General features: G+C 42.5%; 3 protein-coding genes across 20 annotated transcripts in view; all 3 read left to right on the top strand.

Moving 5' to 3' along the window:
* rap1gapa (RAP1 GTPase activating protein a) overlaps positions 1-4584 on the top strand; it is a 36794-nt gene extending 32210 nt beyond the window's left edge. For 10 of the 17 annotated variants that reach the window (XM_047039978.1, XM_047039989.1, XM_047039984.1 and 7 more), the window contains 5 exons: positions 845-954; positions 1115-1234; positions 1338-1473; positions 1560-1671; positions 2503-2858. In XM_047039978.1, the coding sequence (XP_046895934.1) occupies positions 845-954; positions 1115-1234; positions 1338-1473; positions 1560-1671; positions 2503-2594 (570 nt within the window). In that variant the 3' untranslated portion in view covers positions 2595-2858. The other 7 variants (XM_047039980.1, XM_047039974.1, XM_047039975.1 and 4 more) reach the window with 6 other exon arrangements.
* Positions 4585-5970: 1386 nt separating this feature from the next.
* On the top strand, positions 5971-7678 carry aurkaip1 (aurora kinase A interacting protein 1). The gene is made up of 4 exons (XM_047039991.1): positions 5971-6058; positions 6390-6492; positions 6579-7039; positions 7295-7678. The coding sequence occupies exons 2-4, from the start codon at positions 6441-6443 to the stop codon at positions 7409-7411; spliced, it is 630 nt and encodes a 209-aa protein (XP_046895947.1). The 5' UTR covers positions 5971-6058; positions 6390-6440; the 3' UTR covers positions 7412-7678.
* Positions 7679-8068: 390 nt separating this feature from the next.
* On the top strand, positions 8069-14914 carry LOC124480953 (matrix remodeling-associated protein 8-like). 2 transcript variants are annotated; one of them, XM_047040634.1, is made up of 10 exons: positions 8069-8234; positions 9546-9572; positions 9687-9995; positions 10099-10200; positions 10328-10804; positions 13417-13575; positions 13739-13769; positions 13899-13978; positions 14117-14173; positions 14315-14914. In XM_047040634.1, the coding sequence occupies exons 1-10, from the start codon at positions 8216-8218 to the stop codon at positions 14338-14340; spliced, it is 1287 nt and encodes a 428-aa protein (XP_046896590.1). In that variant the 5' UTR covers positions 8069-8215; the 3' UTR covers positions 14341-14914. The 2 variants fall into 2 exon arrangements, with proteins under 2 accessions (XP_046896590.1, XP_046896589.1); XM_047040633.1 differs by having other exon boundaries at positions 13417-13584.
* Positions 14915-15566: the final 652 nt, after the last annotated feature.

The following is a 15566-nucleotide window of genomic DNA, read 5'->3' as shown; positions in this document are numbered from 1 at the left end:
GTGAGCAACAAGGGTTATCCCTGAGGAATAACTGTCTCTGTGTTATGTTACACAAACCGCTCAGAAACAGTAGTTCTTACATCCAGTAGTCATCATTAACACAACAATTAATATGATAGTTTAGATGATGCTTCAGATCCTTCCTTAGTCCTCAGCCCTTTCGTCACTAATCATCCTCATATCATGCACATGTGACTGTTTTCATTGTTGCATCATGCGCTCCTCACTATATGCACTAATGAAAACATTGTTCTATGTCTAATTTGTGTCTGCTAATTCTTCATTTACTTAAACACTATGCATATTAATGGCTCAGAGTCCCCCGTAAAATGGAAAAAAAATTACCCTTCAGCTCTTTGAAGCCTTGTTAGATAAAAGCCTTTTTTCAAGTCTTTATTTTGAGAGCTTACAAAGGGAGATTGAGTGAACAAAGCACTCGCTCAGAAAGCACATTTTAGTGCTAAGCCCTGGAGCGCAAGAATCCATCTTCCATCTCATGCTCTGCTCTACTTTGACTTGGTGACTGGCACTAGGGCTTGACACTAAGCCTCTCAGTGCATATTCTAATGTTTTCTTATCTGTTTAACCACTCCATGGCAGTATGGTTACCCCAAGTATAATTCAATTTTACATAAAATGTCCCCTGTGTAGATAAAATGTCTACACAGTTTATCAGAATTGATAGCTACAGTATGTTCATGAACTATTACAATTAACACACATACATTTACCATGTAACATGACAAAACAATAACCATAGATGAGAGCCAAGAGCTATAGGGCTAGGCTGGAGTTATGAGAATAACTGTCATGGTTCTCACTGCCTGTCTCTTCTCCCTGGCAGTCTCTCATCATTCCTGGTAAAAGTCCCACCAGGAAGAAGTCTGGTCCATTCAGCTCCAGACGCAGCAGTGCCATTGGCATTGAGAACATACAGGAGGTCCAGGAGAAAAGGTGAAAAATTGTTCACCAATATCAATTGTAAATATTTTGCAGGTTGTCACAATGGAAGAAAGAAAAAGATGCCTAGCTGACAGAAACAACCTCATGTATCCAACAGGTACTGTAAAAACAGCTAAACTGTATCCCCAAATCTCTCTCCCGTCATCCCCAGCAGTAGAGAGTTTTCTCTATGTACACAGAAGACCCCAGACAGTGGTCATGCCTCTCAGGACCCAAAATCAGAAGACTCATCTAATCAGAGCTCACCTGAGGCACTCACGACAAAGAACAGGTGAGTTGACTAAACTAAAATGTGGATTTAGACCAGTGTCTTATACCGAATATATAATTTTCAAAAGTATATTCCTCATGATTGTGATGAACCCAGAGTGTAGTTCTTCTCTCTGTGGCAGGGCCCCATCCATCCCTGAGGGTCATGACCTCTCCCGCTCCTCCTCCAACGCCAGCAGCTTTGCCAGCGTGGTGGAGGAGAACGAGACAGAGGCGACAGAGGATTATGACACTGGAATGGTGACTATCAGGGCCTGTGTGTGTGTGTCTGTGTGTGTTTGTGTGTTGTCCTCTCTCTTACTTCTGTCTGTCCCTCTGTTTTCCAGGAGAGTCTCTCGTCAGCAGGGACACCACACAAGCGGGACTCATTCACTTACAGCACCTGGCTGGAGGACAGCATGAGCAGCATCAGCAACACCAGCCGAGGCAGCTCCCCAGGTGAGTCACCTCCCCAGGTGAGGCAGCTCCCCAGGTGAGTCACTTCCCTAGGTGAGGCAGCTCCCCAGGTGAGTCACTTCCCTAGGTGAGGCAGCTCCCCAGGTGAGTCACCTCCCCAGGTGAGGCAGCTCCCCAGGTGAGTCACCTCCCCAGGTGAGTCACCTCCCCAGGTGAGTCACCTCCCCAGGTGAGGCAGCTCCCCAGGTGAGGCAGCTCCCCAGGTGAGGCAGCTCCCCAGGTGAGGCAGCTCCCCAGGTGAGGCAGCTCCCCAGGTGAGTCACTTCCCTAGGTGAGGCAGCTCCCCAGGTGAGTCACTTCCCTAGGTGAGGCAGCTCCCCAGGTGAGTCACCTCCCCAGGTGAGGCAGCTCCCCAGGTGAGTCACCTCCCCAGGTGAGGCAGCTCCCCAGGTGAGGCAGCTCCCCAGGTGAGGCAGCTCCCCAGGTGAGGCAGCTCCCCAGGTGAGTCACTTCCCTAGGTGAGGCAGCTCCCCAGGTGAGTCACCTCCCCAGGTGAGTCACTTCCCTAGGTGAGGCAGCTCCCCAGGTGAGTCACCTCCCCAGGTGAGGCAGCTCCCCAGGTGAGTCACCTCCCCAGGTGAGGCAGCTCCCCAGGTGAGGCAGCTCCCCAGGTGAGTCACCTCCCCAGGTGAGGCAGCTCCCCAGGTGAGGCAGCTCCCCAGGTGAGTCATGGGTTAGGAACCATGGACTAGGGGGCCGTGGTCTGGAGCCTGTGGCCTGACAGGGGGGCTCCAGATCCTTCGATCAGGTGTTAATCAGGTGTAATTCTGTTGTTATTTTTGAGGTTAAGTAGACATGTTGTTCGTCCCCCAGGACCTGGAAAGCATGATGGAGGGAAAGGAACAGAGATAAGGATCAAGCTGGAGCGGCCACAGGACCATGACTCCTCATCGGTAAGACCATAACTCTTCTGGTCTTCTACTGAACCCCTTCCTGTTCAAAGGCCAGCTCTTACCTTGCACGACCTCCAGTCAACGTGATCTATGTATTTTCCTTGTTGTGATAACACAACACTTTTATCCTGGCATGTACCATGAATGCATGGAAGTATTTGCATTGGTTGTACTATAACAGTGTACTGTAATGTCAGTCACTGTGTTGTACGGTGCTGTCTTTGCTCTTGTGTGTGCTGTGGTAAATGTTCATTACCTTCCACTTGCTCTCTGTGCATCTTTGTGTTCAGAATTGTTAGCCCCACCTGGTTGTGTCCTGGATGTTCATCTACAGGTTAGCCTTCTCTTTCTTGTATAAAGGCTTTTTCACCACTAGGAGGCAGTCATGGTTAGATACAGATTACCAAAATGTAAGATAAAGGCCAACCTGTATATCCATCTTAAAGTATAACCGCAATGCAGAGTTATTTAAACTATGACAGAAAGAAGATTGAGAAGTATCCAATCAGATGATCTGTATACCACCTCTTATTTAGCTGTGTCTACCTGTAGCAAATGTCTGTTTTGTTTCCAGCATTCCCATAAAACACAACACCTCCGGGAGTTAAGACGAGCGAGAGCTTTCGCTGAGACCAATGACGAGGAGGACGAGGAAGCGGAGTCTGGCCAGTCTGCTGGTCAGTGAAGCTGGAGCGCCCGTACCCAGAAGCCTTTGGGGCTGTACCTGGAGACCACACAAAGAGGGGCCAACTTTTGCACAGTGCTGTTTCTTTCAGTTCACTCGCCTCTTCACATATCTAATGCCTGGTTTTATCTGTTCTATCCAACCTGTGTTTCCAAAGCACAGTTTTGTTCATGAAGTGAAATAACTATGTTTGCCAACAATGTTGCTTTTGGTTCAGTTAAGGCCTACTATAGATGTGCACAGATCACACAGGTCAAAGACAGTGAACTAAATCAGAGTTTGGTCTGTGTTAACAACTGGATGTCATGACACTGTGGCTGTGAGGCAAGGCCTGTATTGCAGTTCAACACCATTTTGCTCAATTGACATCTCTAATGTCTAAAACCAAATATCCAACACCACCATGTGAGATTTTTTATTAAAAGTCTATTTTAATTCTTAGTTGTTGAATGCTGTTTAAAATGTCAGTGATTAGATTTTCAGAGTTAAGTGATTGTAATTTGTCTATTAGCATTTGGTTCATCAAAACATTCTCAGCTAAGGACTGGATCCTCTCTTCACATAGAGTAGACCTGAGTCTTTGTTTTTAGTAAATGCCAAACCTCATACTTTAACTTAAGCGGGGATACATGAATGAATGCGATGACATAGCCTTAAAACTGGAATATTAATTGTATTAAACCATTCTAAATTGGTTGTATCTTTACTTTTTACTTGCATGGTCTTCTAGCAGTAATGGGATGGTGGTTTCTGATTGAATGGGAATTGATCCGCATAGTTTTGAGGACTTGATTCTTACTGATAATGTACAATTTTATTATTATGAGCCATTCTCTGAAATAGCGTTGCACTTTCCAACTATTAGATCGCTGTGAGCTAAATGCAGGTATAGCTTTGCACTTCTACTGTGTTCGGGTGTTTTGTACATTTCAAGCATGTTATGTCGGGACACCACATCAATGCACAATGGTTCTTTACACATCCAATTAACCAATCAAATTGATCAATAGTGACTGTGTCCCAGGTTGAATCAGCTGTACACTGTTGTCATTGTGTTGTAATTTGTGTTTTTATTTATTTGGGGTGTGTTGTGGCTGTTAAACTCCACTTGTGAATCTGATTCAAAGTTGGCTTCTACAGTATACAGTTGTCTTATGAGAGAGATGCCCAGAGTCAGTGATACAGTAGGTACTCATTACGTATAATATCTGAAGTCTGTAGACCGTAGAAGGTCAGCATACAACGTGTCAGATTTGAATTAAATACAGATAATTACAAGATACTTTATATGAATAAACTGGACTGAATTGAACTCTGCCATATTATCCAAGTGTGTGGTTTATTTTATCAATGGTGCCCTTACCTTTCTAAATACATTTTGAACGTTTTTAAAGAAAAATACTTGCATAATTGCCTCAGTAAAAAGTTTGCATTGCAATAAAAAGTGACCTAAGTTGCATTATGAGATGACAAACAAAGAGTTAAAGGGAGAACAAATTGTGTATATCCATATGAAATGTTTATAGAACTGCCTTTCTGATATTATCTATGTCATCCTTTACCTTTGGGCTCAAATCTGCTTTATACGCAAAATTTGGAAGTCACTTTGGAAATAAAAAAAAAACAAAGTTTTTGTTTATTAGATACACAACATGTGTCAGGTAAGCAACACAACTGTATAGACCTGCTGTGTACTGTTTTTTTTTTCCCATGCTCAGATGGTAACCAATGAAAGAATGTCCTACAAATAAATAATTAAATGCCACCAACTAAGTCTCTGAAAGTAGATCATTCTAAAAGTGGAGAGCCTTTCTCTGCTTATATAACTGTACTGTACCATATTGACCAGAAAACCATCTAATATTAATGAGTTGGAAAAATATAAAATAGATACTATCCTATGTGATATACAGCTGAGACTGACAGTAGGCTATATGTAATTTTCAACAATGTACCAGTAATCCCAATGCCTGATATATAGTATGTTATGTATTTATTTTATTTCGGAATGATAAAAAAAAAACTTATTTCAGATTACACTGGTGTCCGGTATTCTGTTGCCCTCCAGTGGTGTAAATGTAGACTTGCATATTGTTACAGTGAGTAAATGTGCTTATGTGGTCGTTTTTCATCGTCAAGAGGAGAGCAAAGCACAAAGTCATGCAGCATCAGGATAGGTTACTGTATTTGTGACCACTGCTTCAGTGTGATCCACACAAATGATTGTATTTGTGTTTTTGTTTGTTGATAAAGTAGTGAATTCTTGTCAAAGATGATCCTGTACAGTATGGTTCTCCCTGTTTGTAAATAACCGTGTGGAAATTAAATAAAGTACATGAGCTAAGTCAGATGTGTTCAGTTCCACTCATTCATAATTTATCTGAGAGCTCTTTGAATGACAATAATTCTGGTAATTAAATTGAAACCCTGGCCTTGCACGCTAGGCTTTTACTCGTAGGCTACATTTATGCTACCGGAGTAGTACACATTCGCAGCTAAGGTAAAATATTTGTTTTGCTTTGATACAAAGATCCCTCTTCCCTTTGGCATTATAATTGAGCTTTCGTTTTAACGTTGGAATGCCGTTATGATTATATAAATGTCTTGGCCTGAAAGGCTTCTTAAAAGAATATATAAATAATGATATTCTTAAAGCGAAATACGAACAAGGAACCATGTACCTACAGTTTGAAACCGGAAGCTGAGGGAACAAGTATCCTGTAGGAACCGGAAGTAATAATTGTAAGTCACATTGGAGGTGGCGAAAGCTTTTTCGATTTACACCGGCTGGGTAAGCAACCGATAAAAAATAATATAGAGAAAAGTACATAGTCAGACAGTAAATTACGTATATAATTAATTGACATAGTGGCACATATATATGTGGATATTCTGAATATATTCCCCACCATTATTTGCAGGGTTACTGTAGACCAGTTCGCTAACCGAAGTGCATAGCCAGTTCGATAGAATTAGCAATGAAGCTAACAGTAACAGGTTTCTTTTTACGTTTGATAGACCCGGCATTGGCATCTCAGTAGCTCATTTTTTTGAATGTTTGGATTGAAACTAAGAAGGTAGCATGTTTGTTTCTGCTGTCTATCATTTCCCTTTCTGTCTAGGACACGAAGCCAACATATATCCCTGATGACGTCAAAGGATAACAGTGGACAATGTTAATGTCAAGGGTAGTCCCTCGCCTCAGTCTCCTATGCCGAGTGTCTGGTAAGTTGACTAGATGAGATGTTTGTTTGCTTGTCAATGTTAATTTGTATCCTCATGTCAGCATTATATTACTTCATAATATCCAGGCACACTTCAGGTTCCAGGACAACTGAGTAGTGGATCTGTTCCTGTCCTTTCTGCCTGCTGCCCCTTCTTAAATGGTAAACTCAGAAACTACTCAACTGCAGCAGACAACACACCGCCTCCGCGATGGGTCCAGCTTGAGCCAGAACTGGAAGAGGCACTTGTGCCTCGTAAACTGTCTGTGAGCCCTCTTGAAAGCTGGCTCTCCCTGCGGTACTCTCTTCCTCCCCTAATTGAAGCTCCCCAGACCCTGGAAGATGGGGAGCTAACGGGGCAGACCAAAGTACTCCCTCCCTTGACAGTTCCTCTTCTGGATAATGGGGAGAACTCAACTCCCTTAAACTGTAAAAATGTTCTGGAGATCCGACGGCGTAAAATGAACCGTCACAAATACAAGAAGCTGATGAAACGTACAAAGTTCCTAAGGAGGAGGGTGCTGCATGGCCGGAGGAAGAGAAAGCAGGTGAGTTATCTTTCTGGCACAGACAAAGGATGTTATGTTGTTATATAGTAATAAGCTAAATACTCATTTAAGTTTGTTTTATTTTGATCATACATGACTCAACTAAAGCTTTGCTACTACTTTGCTTTCTCCAACATAACTGGAATAGATAATCTGCATTACTATTATGATTGAAGGAAACCAAAGAGGCTAGTGTTACCATAGGGATGTTGTTTACCTGAACTACTGATTCACTGTAACTGTGTTTGTTTATAGAAGCGCTTTGAAAAAGATCTGGAGAGGATATGGACTCGAGCTGGACTAAAGAAGGCTCCAGAAGGATGGACCACACCTAAGATCTTCATTAAACAACAAGGAAATAAAAATGACTGAAAACCTGACCACACTTAAGATCTTCATTAAACAACAAGGAAATAAAAATGACTGAAAACCTGATTTAAAACCCGCAAGCAAGGTTTTACATATCTGTTCCAAAGCAGACTTACACACCCCAGTCACACAACACTGGTTCATATTAATCAATACCACAGTACCTGGGGCTCTTATGCTCAGAGTCAGCGGTGTACACTTTAACCTACCTCTGCACTTACTGTGGCCAGGTATAAACAGTCAATAAAGATCTGTGTGAAATGTACGTAAGTCATTGGCTTGATGTCATTATTTGCGTACAATATTCAAAATATTGTACATTTGTCGTAAGCGTACATAATGTTGTTGATGTTGAGATTCGTTAACAGCGGCCGCGTAGCCGCTTTTCTAGCCGAAAGGATGGCGAAGTCGGACGTTTTTATCGCAATGTGAAATTGAAGAAGGTGAACACTGGTCTTCTTACCCTGGCTTGAGTTTTATTCTGTGGTTGGTTTGGTGTGTTTTTGTTGTAAGTTAAGAGTTTAAACTTAAAAATTCCTAAAACGCATGTGGCCCAACCTTGTTAATTTTGAAAAAAACGTAATTGAATGGGATGCATGCCCGACAAGTGTAGTATTTCAGACAAGCGGAGGCGGGGCGTTCAGTCGGTCCATCCATTGTAGATGAATCTCTTTTAGTTGGCTTTAGCAACGAACTCGCTTAGGTAGTCAGTCTCTATTCCTTGATGTTTATGCAACGGTGGAAGTGCATTCCTATTGTATTAAGTTATTTTTTGGAATCCAACTGGTTAAAGGACTGACAAAAGACATGCCCCCTCTACTTCAAAGTAAGTCAACCTAAGTACAATTTTTTAAATAATCTGTTTCTTCTTACCCTGTTCCGACTAAAGTTCTTAAAAATGAAGGAATCATACAGCAAACTGCAGTAGTAAAACACAGCAACTTGTGGCCTTTTAATTAATATGTAAACACTTAAGGTGCTGAGATAGCTACCATTTGACCCACATATAGGGCCTGCATTGTATTTGATGTGAACAGTTTGTTTGCTCAGAAGAAACCGTAAGACTGGGCATTATATCTCCCAGTGTTAGTCTTGCACTGAATGTGTTTTGAGTTAACTGCGGTCAGAGTTGGGGAGTCAGCACAATCCTTGTAGCTAGTCATTATGTGTCAGTAATGAGTGTTTCATCGTCGTACTGCTTAGACTCAGGCTAATGTGGAGGGGGAATACCAAGTCACTGAGGACTGTAATTTTGCTGGTTAGCTTAATGCAGCTACTAATGAATTAATGAGCACTAAAAGTAAAGTAGCATTTTTCTCTTTTTGTTGTTTCTTATACATTTTACTAATACTCTCTTACTTAACCAATGGAAGGGAAAGTGACCTGCTTTCCTCTCAAACAGCCACCACGGGGCAACAGGTGAAATCAGGAGACTAGGTACTCAGTAAATGCAACGTAAGAGTTTCTGTGCAGATCCTCACCTGGACATTTTGGTAATACATAGCATTACCAGAAATTATAATTTAAACACACAGCTTTGCTTTAAAACCTTCAACACACCACCCCACCCCACTGACCTTTTTTTTTTTATTGACACCGAAAGGAGATATCTGGTCTCTGTTTATTAATGTGCTAAAAACTGCAAACATTAGTTTAAGAGCACAATTGCATTAGTCCTTCAATGGTGCTTGTATATGATAGTGGCTCCAGTGCTACAGACTGTGTGCTCCCCAGGTCAGGACCAGGGATCTGACCGAGGAAAGCAGGGGGATGAATAGAGGCTCTTTGTGACTGGGCTGTATGCCTCTCCACTGGCGCTTAGGTAAACAGCAGATGGAATAGCACTCAGGAAAGATCTGAGTTAGAAATAGCCGGAGGACATTCTCTAGTCTGGAGGCAGCCGAAATGATGAAATTCTTTAGTAGCCTATCACATAATCCAGTCCTGATTTTGTGTGCACACACTGATTCATCAATATTTCCCTTCAATCGTTGTCTTTGTTGTTGTTTTCTCTGGCACTGTATTATAAAATATTGTAAAGGTATATCTATATGAATATACTGTATTGGTAATTGCTGCAGTTACTACTATGAAATAAGATACGGAGAACATTTATTTCTGATTGTTTACATTTCAGTTTTGGGGGTCTGCCTCTTAGCCTGTGGTAAGTCCCAATATTTCCTACTGCGTTGTACATTAACAAAATAAATCCTCACAGTGAGTCGCCGTCTTCTGTCATGTACACTGGAAAGCTGTGTGTGTGTGTGTGTTGGAACAGCTTGGGCACAGAACAGCAACAGCAGGCTGGGGGTGGTGGTGGAGACCAAGAACCTGACCGTGCCGGCAGGCTCCCAGGCCGTCCTGCCTTGCCACAGCCCCCGCATGATCTGGACCCGTGACCGCCTCAAGGACCGCCAAAGGGTGGTCCACTGGGACCTGGTTCGCACAACACCAGATTACTCTGTGGAGCGGATCCTGGACATGTCTCCCGGTGCCAACGAGAGGGTCTACAACGGCTTCAATAAAGGCCGCATAACCATCCCCAAGTCAGCCTTTAGTGATGGGAACTTCTCCCTGATCATTAACAGTGAGACACCCCTCCATTTTCCCTCTCTAACCTTTTTTGGGACACGTTAGGTTTATGGAAGATGTTCTGTGAATGTCTATTAAATTATTGTTGGCTCCTCTAGATGTGGGAACAACTGATCGAGGTGTTTATACATGTAACCTGCATCATCACTACTGTCAGATCCACCAGTCTATTCAAATACAGCTCAACGTTACCAAATCAGGTGAGCCACATGGATTTAGGACCCAATTAGGAGAAAGGGAACTATTAGTACCAGAAAGTAGTCTATAGACGTTATTTGACCTTATAATGTTAAAATAAAAACAGGTAATTTATGTGTTTTGTTTCAGCCCGTAAGGAGAAGCGCTTCTGGGATGGAGAGAAGTCAGTGTTTGTGGTGCTGGTTGGCAACTCGGTGGTGCTGCCTTGTGTCAACCGGCGCCCACTATGGAGGGAGGGGCTCCAGGAAGACCAGCAGCAGGTGGCACATTGGGACTTCCAGCCCCCAGGGGTGCGTCCTGATGGGGCAGACCGCCTGGTGGACCTCTATGCCTCTGGGGAGAAGCGCGAGTACGGAGCGCTGTTCCCCCGGAACAAGATGAGTGTGGCGGAAGACGCCTTCTCCGTGGGGGACTTCTCCCTGACCATCTCTGACTTGCTGCCTGTTGATAAAGGCCTATACTCCTGCCACCTACACCACCACTACTGCGGCCTGCAGGAGAGACGCATCTTCAGGTTGAATGTGGGGCCGCCTCTGCCCGCCCTACTGCCACCTGTCATCACCACACCCCCCCATGCACTCCCCAACAATGAGCCTAGCAATAATGGTATGAGACTCCTCACAACACATTTAATTCATACAGTAATGTTTCATTTATACTATAGGATGTTCCTAGGATTGCAGTGTTGTTGTGTCTTTATGAACCCGTGTCTCTCTGTGTCTGTCTCTACAGCTGTATGAACTGGGAAAGCAGAGTTATTGTGTAGTGTGAGAACACTGTTCTGGGCTGTTCCCGACCTGTTTTTATGGGTCATATTTATGTGCATATTTGGTCTGTTAAGTCAGAGCTTCTTGTTGCCAGATTTCTCCTTCAACCTTTCTGCGGTCCTTTCCCAGCACAGAGAGAAGGGAGAAGATAAAAGAGGGAATGGAATAGTGGTAAAACGATAGAATTGAGAAAACAGATGAAAGTGAAATAAAGGAGAATTGTTTTTAGTAATGGATCACATTCAGGCACACAGTGATGTAAGAGGAATTAATAGATTGTAGTGCGAAAAAGCAAAGTGTGTTTTGGTGCATGACTGCTCTGTACTGCCTGAATGGTCATTAATTGGCCTGAACGGTAGTGGTCTCATTTTCTTTGGAGACTGTTTTCATTTTCCGTAGTTGTGCAATTTAGTTTATAGAAGGAGCCATTTTCTCTGCGCTGACTGCTGCTGTTAAGAGAGTTTAGGGAGAGTGTGGCGGAATACAACTGGGATATTTTAGTGTCTCCACCTTATGTCTCCCTATGTTTTCCATATTATTATCCATCAGTGTGTGTTGACTGTGTGTATGTAACTGTCTGTCCCAACGCTCTTTAGCTTCTGCTGGTGCCTCTCTGGTCCAGGCTTGTTTATCAGCAGTCAGAGGAAGTTTGCTACATCTGCTCAGCATCTGGGCCAGCTGAGACATGAAAGAGAGTAGCAGGGGTGAGGGGCCTGCCAAATGTGTTCCAGTTACAACCTCCTTCTCCCTTTTAAAGGAGCACAGCCCGTTTTATAGCCTTGTGTGCTGTGCAGATATCCACGTTTATCAGTCCAGTCTCAGTTATCTGGTTCAATCTTTGCTATTTAGCTTACCTCCTATCCCTGGTCTACTTTTAACTGGTAAACCCAACCAGGTATTATGTCTGCCTACAGACGTTGATGATCAGGTTTGATTACAGAAGTCCTTAAACCTTGGTACTGTTCCACTGTAATAATTTACGGCAAGTCCATAGCATTCCTTAGTGACTGCAAGACTGTCTGAAAATGTCATCCGCATCAACCTATTAAAAACAGTCAGCTTCCTGGAGTAAATGAAGATGCCCACTGACAGCTCATTGACTTGCTTATGAATCCCTTCCAACCCCACTACAACCACACAGTGTAACCTCTGCACGGCACGTGTCAGACAGCGATTAACATGGATGTTGCTGTCTGATCTGTCAGGAAAATGGAAATAGGCACCAGCTGAGGGAGCAGTAGAACTGGGCTGTCTCTAATTGTTCTCCAGAGATGGTGACCTTGAACGTGACATTGCAGTTTCATGCATATTAAGTATAGCCAACATTGACAGGTGATAATCACTAATCTGTCCACTAATGACTTACGCTGAAGTCAACTTGTTCAATTCAGCTGGTGGTTTTTACAAGGTCAGAGAATGTTTGATCTGTTCTAAGGTGATCCCTTGCTGTAGTTTGAACATGATTCAGTTTAGCACTGTTATCTCATACTGCAGAGGCTGGGCTCTGAAGTTATGTCGTTTAGACAGCAAGCACTCGGCCCACCGTGAGGAAGTTTCCTCAGGATTCACAAGCTAACCTCAAACAGCCATCCACCAAGGGGGATAATGACAATAATTGATTCTCTGCCCTGCCCTTCATTGGCTCTCCTGTGTGCTAAAATTTGATTGATAGGTATAGGTAACTATTACTGTATGGAGGTTGGAACAAGTCCCGACCAGTGGCAGAATGCTGTGTATTGCCAAAGGGGAAGGTGGTGCTGATGAAATTGAGCTAATTTGTAATTGCTAGTTCTTACTTTTACAATGTGACCCTTTCTCTTGCCCCTGCTTGTTGATGTTGTTGTTGATGTTAATTACAGAGTTTTGTTGCTAATCGAGCTGCCAGATGCCATATGTGTCTGTCTGTGTGGACTGTTTAGACAGGTCAGTCTGACTAGAAGAGCAACAGAGGTTGTCAGGGTTGGAAAAATCTGTTTTTCTGTGTTTATAAGAAGTAAATAAGTGGAAAACCTTCTTTCAGACTTACTGTCTAACCACACAACAGAATGTCTACCCATTTCCCTCCTTCTTTTTCTCCCTCTCTTCTTGGTCAGTCTGTATTTTTCTGTGTGGAGAAAAAAATAACAGCTGCATGACATCAGGTCTGGAAGTCATTACCAATGTGGAGCTTTTAGACATTTAACTCTTACTCCTCCCTCCTCCTTTTCCCTCTCTGAGAACAAAAGACAGGCAGCTCAAGCCACTAGGGAGAGCACATTTGGATTCATGTTAATAATCTGTGCTCTAATGTCAATCATTCCTTTAGATGGCATGTCAATTTGTTATAGGACTTCTATATCTAAGCATGACAAAACAATCCATGTACAGTTACATTCTCTTCCCCTGTATATAGATAGAGATAGATAGAGTGGTACTGGACCAATGATGTCCTTGCGTTTTCTCAACATCCAGGTCATGAAGAGGTGGCGAGACCTCAGGTGGTCAACGTCATCCTCCCTGAGCCCCGAGGTCACTTCCTCCAGCAGCTGGGCTACATCCTGGCAACCTTCTTACTCCTGGCCTTTATCGTCACAGCTGTGATCGTGCTCACTCGACGACGCAGAAAGAGAGGTACTGTGTGTGAGTGTCCATTGTCTTCTCTCAGTTAGGTTCTAGCCTCTCTTGAGGATATGATATCCTCCATTCCATATTATAATCAACAGAATATATTTGTGTATGTACACTCATCTCTGTGTGTTTATGTTCTGTGTGTGTGTTCTTCGTTTTATTCAAGGGCTGGAGTATGACCTTCGCAGGTCTGAACGGTGAGAACTCATCTTTTTCGTATCATTATTTCCTCACCTCACTCACCACCACGCAGGCATCATTCACTAGATGTCGGATCTGACCTCTGACTCAACCAGTCATTATCTCCCACTCTTACTTTTGAACAGGGGTCAGATGACCAGTGGAGGTGACATATCATTGGACACTGCCGAACAGAAGACTTGCAATCAGGAACCTCTGAATTCAGGTGAGCACACCAGCTGCTGTCGGCTTTAGAGCCTCCCACACAGGCTGCAGGAGTCGAATAGCAGGCTAAAGGGCACAGCTTCACCAGATCATATAATGATGCTACCCTTTTAACCTTTTGGGCTCTCTATCTGCATAGATTACAAAAACAACTTACTGAAGGAGAGAGACCAAATTTCTAAAGACTGCAACAAAAGTGAGTCTACGTGGCAGTATGGAAAATTATGAATATAAATCTCCTTACAGCAAAATTAATAAATAAAAACCTTTTTTTACTCTCCATCATATGCAATTATGTATCTCTTACTTTCTCTCCCTCCTTGTCCTGATTTTAAAGACATGGATGAAAAGTTGTGGAAGTGAGTGTGGAGGTAAGTTGCCACTGGCCGGTCCAGGGCAGATTAAGGAAGGGGAAGAGTGATTTAAAACCGAAGAAGAAATGTTGACGATGACAGAAGAGATGATGTCTCTTTGATGATGTACTATCACTTTTCTATCAAGTTTCTTTTTTTTATTTTTTAATCAATTTTTTTCTGTATTTGTTTTCTGATCTGCTGTTACTTCAACATGGCTAAGAATTTATGGGATCTGTTAATCCGTTAAAGTTCTGTAATAATTCTGTCAATCAGGTATTTTCTGTGAACATCAATCATTTACTCTACTGGGACACTACCCCTCTTTTATGCAGAACAACAATTTGATCACTGTATGACTTCCTTTTCTATTACTGTATTGCTTCCTTTCAGCGTTGAATCAGATATATCAAGCTCAAAACTCATTCACTATGTTTATTGAAATATGTTCTCATTTACATTTTGCACAAACCTTGCTGTAATGAACAATTGACCTTCACTATAATTGATTAATGAATTAAGATCATGGACCATGTATATAGGCTGACTAAACTCAGGAAATAAAGCCTTGTAAGGAATCCATTCATCATTGTGTGTATTTTACTTTAGCCTACGGTAACTTGTTTGTAATATAAATAGCCTATATGTTGCCAAGAGTTCCATGGTGTTCAGGACACAGATGCCTCTGAAAACTGAATTTGCTATTGTGATTTTAACAATGTTTTAATGTTTTTAGGTTAATATCGAGCCACTTCTATATTATGCTGATACCCAAGTACTTTTAAAGTGGTCTTTAATTTAAGCATTGACAATAGAGTTCGATTGCTTTCCACTGACTAGTGGCTTCTAGATTTTCTGCATTAAGAAGTACGAAGTACAGTCTGTACAAGACCACCACCTACTGTCGTCAATGGGTCTAGAATGTTATTTCAATTTTTTGGAGAAAGACAACAGAGGTTAAATGTTCTGTTTATTGAATGTACTCTGTTGTTCACCATGTAAGTCTGGCGTGTATAGTATTTTTACCGAAAAACGAAATAGTGCTCAAGCAGATGTAGCCTACTTATCGCAAACCCTTCTCATGGCACATCACTGTCACACAATTAACCAAACACTAACTCTATAACCCAAATACACCACTAGATGACAGCACTGTCCGACAAATTTGGAAAATGGAAAATACAGTATTCCAAACTATCGCAAGGATGTGGACCGTCCCTTCCTGTTTTAGTGCCG

Source organism: Hypomesus transpacificus, chromosome 18 (assembly GCF_021917145.1).
Source record: "Hypomesus transpacificus isolate Combined female chromosome 18, fHypTra1, whole genome shotgun sequence".
Taxonomy (NCBI): domain Eukaryota; kingdom Metazoa; phylum Chordata; class Actinopteri; order Osmeriformes; family Osmeridae; genus Hypomesus; species Hypomesus transpacificus.
Note: the sequence above shows the minus strand (reverse complement) of the source record. Positions and strands in the feature narration are given on the sequence as shown.